Below are 5000 nucleotides of genomic sequence, written 5' to 3' on the forward strand. Positions count from 1 at the left end.
CTGATGTTGGCTTTATAGACCGGGCTGGTTGGTGATCCTCTATTGATCAGTCTCTGATGTTGGCTTTATAGACCCGGCTGGTTGGTGATCCTCTATTGATCAGTCTCTGATGTTGGCTTTATAGACCCGGCTGGTTGGTGATCCTCTATTGATCAGTCTCTGATGTTGACTTTATAGACCCGGCTGGTTGGTGATCCTCTATTGATCAGTCTCTGATGTTGGCTTTATAGACCGGGCTGGTTGGTGATCCTCTATTGATCAGTCTCTGATGTTGGCTTTATAGACCGGGCTGGTTGGTGATCCTCTATTGATCAGTCTCTGATGTTGGCTTTATAGACCCGGCTGGTTGGTGATCCTCTATTGATCAGTCTCTGATGTTGGCTTTATAGACCCGGCTGGTTGGTGATCCTCTATTGATCAGTCTCTGATGTTGGCTTTATAGACCGGGCTGGTTGGTGATCCTCTATTGATCAGTCTCTGATGTTGGCTTTATAGACCCGGCTGGTTGGTGATCCTCTATTGATCAGTCTCTGATGTTGGCTTTATAGACCCGGCTGGTTGGTGATCCTCTATTGATCAGTCTCTGATGTTGGCTTTATAGACCCGGCTGGTTGGTGATCCTCTATTGATCAGTCTCTGATGTTGGCTTTATAGACCCGGCTGGTTGGTGATCCTCTATTGATCAGTCTCTGATGTTGGCTTTATAGACCGGGCTGGTTGGTGATCCTCTATTGATCAGTCTCTGATGTTGGCTTTATAGACAGGGCTGGTTGGTGATCCTCTATTGATCAGTCTCTGATGTTGGCTTTATAGACCCGGCTGGTTGGTGATCCTCTATTGATCAGTCTCTGATGTTGGCTTTATAGACCCGGCTGGTTGGTGATCCTCTATTGATCAGTCTCTGATGTTGACTTTATAGACCCGGCTGGTTGGTGATCCTCTATTGATCAGTCTCTGATGTTGGCTTTATAGACCGGGCTGGTTGGTGATCCTCTATTGATCAGTCTCTGATGTTGGCTTTATAGACCGGGCTGGTTGGTGATCCTCTATTGATCAGTCTCTGATGTTGGCTTTATAGACCCGGCTGGTTGGTGATCCTCTATTGATCAGTCTCTGATGTTGGCTTTATAGACCCGGCTGGTTGGTGATCCTCTATTGATCAGTCTCTGATGTTGGCTTTATAGACCGGGCTGGTTGGTGATCCTCTATTGATCAGTCTCTGATGTTGGCTTTATAGACCCGGCTGGTTGGTGATCCTCTATTGATCAGTCTCTGATGTTGGCTTTATAGACCCGGCTGGTTGGTGATCCTCTATTGATCAGTCTCTGATGTTGGCTTTATAGACCGGGCTGGTTGGTGATCCTCTATTGATCAGTCTCTGATGTTGGCTTTATAGACCCGGCTGGTAGTGAATCTCACCTTCATTGTGCTCGATGGCCGTGCAGAATGTGCTGATGTGTGTGCTGTTTGTTTGTGTCTGCTCGAGTATCAAAGTGTTGAGTGAGTTTGTGTGTTTGTATTTGTGTGTGTGTTTGCGTGTGTGTGTTTGTGTGTGTAAGTGTAGGCCTGCCAAGTGTTGCTTCTATGTTTGCCCAGCAGTCGGTGAGCTGTTTGCTATCGCTCAGAGACCCCAGCTCTACTGTAGACCTGTCCGTGGGATCCAATCACATATGCACTACATTTTGATCTCCAGACATAAACTGTAAGTACCCCCCCCACACCCACAATCCCCCCAAATATGTGATATACTTAAAGCATTAATTCCTGGATGGCTTGTGAATATTTTCCCTGCTCAAGATGACCCATAGATTTCTCCCCCCCTGTGGGTGAAGTATTTGCGTATGATTAAGTCACAGCAAAGCTAACAACTTGAAAGGGTTTTCTTTGGACAACCTGGCCGGTTTGGGAGAAACGCCTCCTAAATTAAATTGCCAGTAAACCTCTGGCCGACTAACACCCTCAAAAAAGTTAAGCTCTCAAAATACATTTGACGGCCATGGTTTGGGCTATCTAGCTGAGTCCTATTAAAACTCCCCCACCCCACCCTCAAAATGTGTTTATTTGTTTGTTTCTTTCTCTACAGGTGCAAGGAAAAAAAACACCATCAGGTATATGTATTCAGGGTTTACTTAGCTCACCTCACGCACACACACACACACTCACACACACACACACACACACACACACACACACACACACACACACACACACACACACACACACACACACACACACACACACACACACACACACACACATCAAATGTAGGACATAGCTTCAGATGAAGAGTGAGAAGGAGACAGGAAGCATGGCAGGAAGTAGTTTGTGTCAAAGTTTTATTAATTCACAGTAATGAATGAATGAATGAATGAATGAATGATGAAGCTTGGTTGGTTAAGGCTGACTCTTTTTTTTACCGACTGTGCTTGCACCTCAACCAGCATTGACCGTTCCTTTTTCCCCAGGGGTCACAATATCTGATGCTTTTACTTAAAAAACACATGAATCGCTTCAATGCCTACGGCCAGCATACAAACAGATCACCTTTGACAAGCCTTGGTTCACTTCAAAGAAATGAATCTGTCAGCTGCAAGCGTCACAAAGAAACGAAGCCAGATCACATTATTGATTATGGAACTCTTGGAGGTATGATATATTATGATCCCTGAGAGCAGATATTTCTGTGAATATAGATGTAGTACATGCAGACCCTGTCTTTAAGAGAGAGAGACACACACACACAAACACACACTATGGGATGTAGTGACAACAAACATAAGACGACATATCCAAAGACAAAGACAAAAGCCAAAGAAATATGCATCCCTGAAGCACAGATACCATTGCATTATTGAGATATTGTTAGAGTGATGAACCATTATATTAGTGTATAAGTGACTATGGATGGAATACAAAAAATTAAATAACACAGAACAATGACAACAGCACTCAACGGATGAAAGCAACTGTAAACAAGCACATAGTAACAGAGATGTGTTAAGGGAAATACTATTCTGAACATGTAGCCCGGAACTAGGATGAGTTTGCAGCTGTGTGTAACTAGCGTAACCCAGGGATTCTTAATGGTTTGAGAATGAGGAAATCCCAGCAACAGACCAGGGAAATCCCTTGAAGGAACCAAGTCCAACCTCCGTTCTTGTAGTAATTTGAAACCACAACAATGTCTGTGAAAATTGTCCCGTTCCCATTTCACTACCGAAGACAAGACACACACCTAAAACAAGTAGAAAATCTAAAAACGAAAATATTATCTGGACCAGTTGAGGTCAAGCATAGTTGGTAGTCATAAATGCTTCGGTCAAAGGCTGAAAAAAATAAAATTGTGATGTAACAAATAATGGGCACAAAACAATGTCATCGGGCCATGGCTGAAGGAACACAGATCTTTCTGCCCAGACAAACATGTTCGCTTGTGGAACTGTAAATGTGGCATGCGGTCGGTTGCCTTGTGTACAAATGGTTAAAAAGCGTTCTTTATCCAAGTTCCTTTGTTTGGTGTCCTTCCCTTCCTCTACTTTGGATCCTACTCCCTTACTGCCTGAGATTCACTCCCAACCTCTTCCAGTCAAGCCCTACTTTCTTCCTCACTCTTGGATTGTCCTCAATTGTACAACAAAGTCAAACTGTGTGCTCTTCTTTGCCTCTACGCACATACGTTACTGTCCCCCCTCGCACTCTCTCTATAGCGTGCAACGTAACCGTAACCCTAACCTAGCTAATTAAAAGGCTTTTTATACGCTCTAAAGCCCGGCAGCCACCACCACATAGTACTGTGGCTGTTTCCAGCTCCCTTCAGATAAATCTAAAGGACGACAAGGAAAAGTTGGGAGTTTTAAGCGTTACAAAAAAAAGCGGTTTTGAGAGTTCCAAAAAGGAACCTTTTTAACGCCGATTTTCTGGAATCCTGGGGACTCTCCTTTAAAATCCTCCCATAAAATGGTTCTGAATTTACATTATATATACGATTGAACAAAAAGTATTTGTAACTAAAAAATAAAAGTCTGAACAATGCTAAATCATTGCTAAGCATGCGTGTCTGCATATAGAAACCTGTGAATAAATTACATTACTATATAAATAATACATTGCAAATTAAAGCTATAAGCAACAAGTTCTGAATTTCACTTGCTCAAGTAAAACTCACATCTTAAAAGCATGTTTCGCAAGAGACAGGCTTTTGCGAAACATGCTGTTTTCGATACTAATTAGACATTTTTTTTGGGACAGAAAAAAAGTTGCATTTTGAGTTTCTGCATTTTGATGAGACAAAGTTGATGTCATTATTCTAAACCCCAAAGATGAAATGATACTAAATTAATCAAATGATACCTAATCCAAAAATAAAATACCAATAAAAAGTTATTAAAATAATACAAAAATGTTTAACTACAATGGAGTGAGGTTAATAAAAATACAGTATAATTGAGAAGTACAATTCAAATAATGTCATGAGTTCCAGCATCTATTGATCTCAAATACCATCGGTACCCTGTAAATTGGAGTAACTAACGATATTTCGCTACAGTACATACATTACTTATTTTTCAGGTTTTCTTTTTTTTCATATTTGAAAAATATTCCCATCATTGTGTTTCACTAATAGTCTCCAAGGTAAGGCTGCTACAGTTAGGAATGATTCATAGTTAATCTTGAGTAGTTAAATAAAGAGTGCTCCGGGTGCCACATCACAGAAGGCGTTGTAGTTTGGGTGCGTTACTTGTGACTTGAACCGGAGCCCAGACTAGGTCAGAGCCCCCGTTGGGCTCTAGCCGTTAACGGCGTCTCTGTGATGGTCTCACCTCTGATGGGGCCGGTGTCGTCCACACCATTCAGGGAGATAGACTGGGGCCATTTGGTTTGAACAGGTTTCTTTCTTGTAGAGGTTCTGAATCCATGTGACCTCGGCAGGGCCTGAGCAGTCTCTCTCTGCCCCCCCCCCCCCCCCCCCCCCCCCCCTCCTCTCCGGCTCACCTACACAA

The 5000-nt window shown here is 42.8% G+C and overlaps 1 protein-coding gene across 1 annotated transcript in view; it reads right to left on the reverse strand.

The window, feature by feature from the left end:
• Positions 1–4992: 4992 nt before the first annotated feature.
• Positions 4993–5000, reverse strand: part of loxl4 (lysyl oxidase-like 4) — a 23380-nt gene continuing 23372 nt past the window's right edge. The window contains exon 15 of the mRNA XM_056609427.1: positions 4993–5000. This exon is cut by the window's right edge and continues 63 nt beyond it. Within this exon, the coding sequence (XP_056465402.1) occupies positions 4993–5000 (8 nt within the window).

The sequence above is a fragment of the Gadus chalcogrammus genome, chromosome 15, assembly GCF_026213295.1.
Source record: "Gadus chalcogrammus isolate NIFS_2021 chromosome 15, NIFS_Gcha_1.0, whole genome shotgun sequence".
In the NCBI taxonomy this organism is placed as follows: Eukaryota; Metazoa; Chordata; class Actinopteri; order Gadiformes; family Gadidae; genus Gadus; species Gadus chalcogrammus.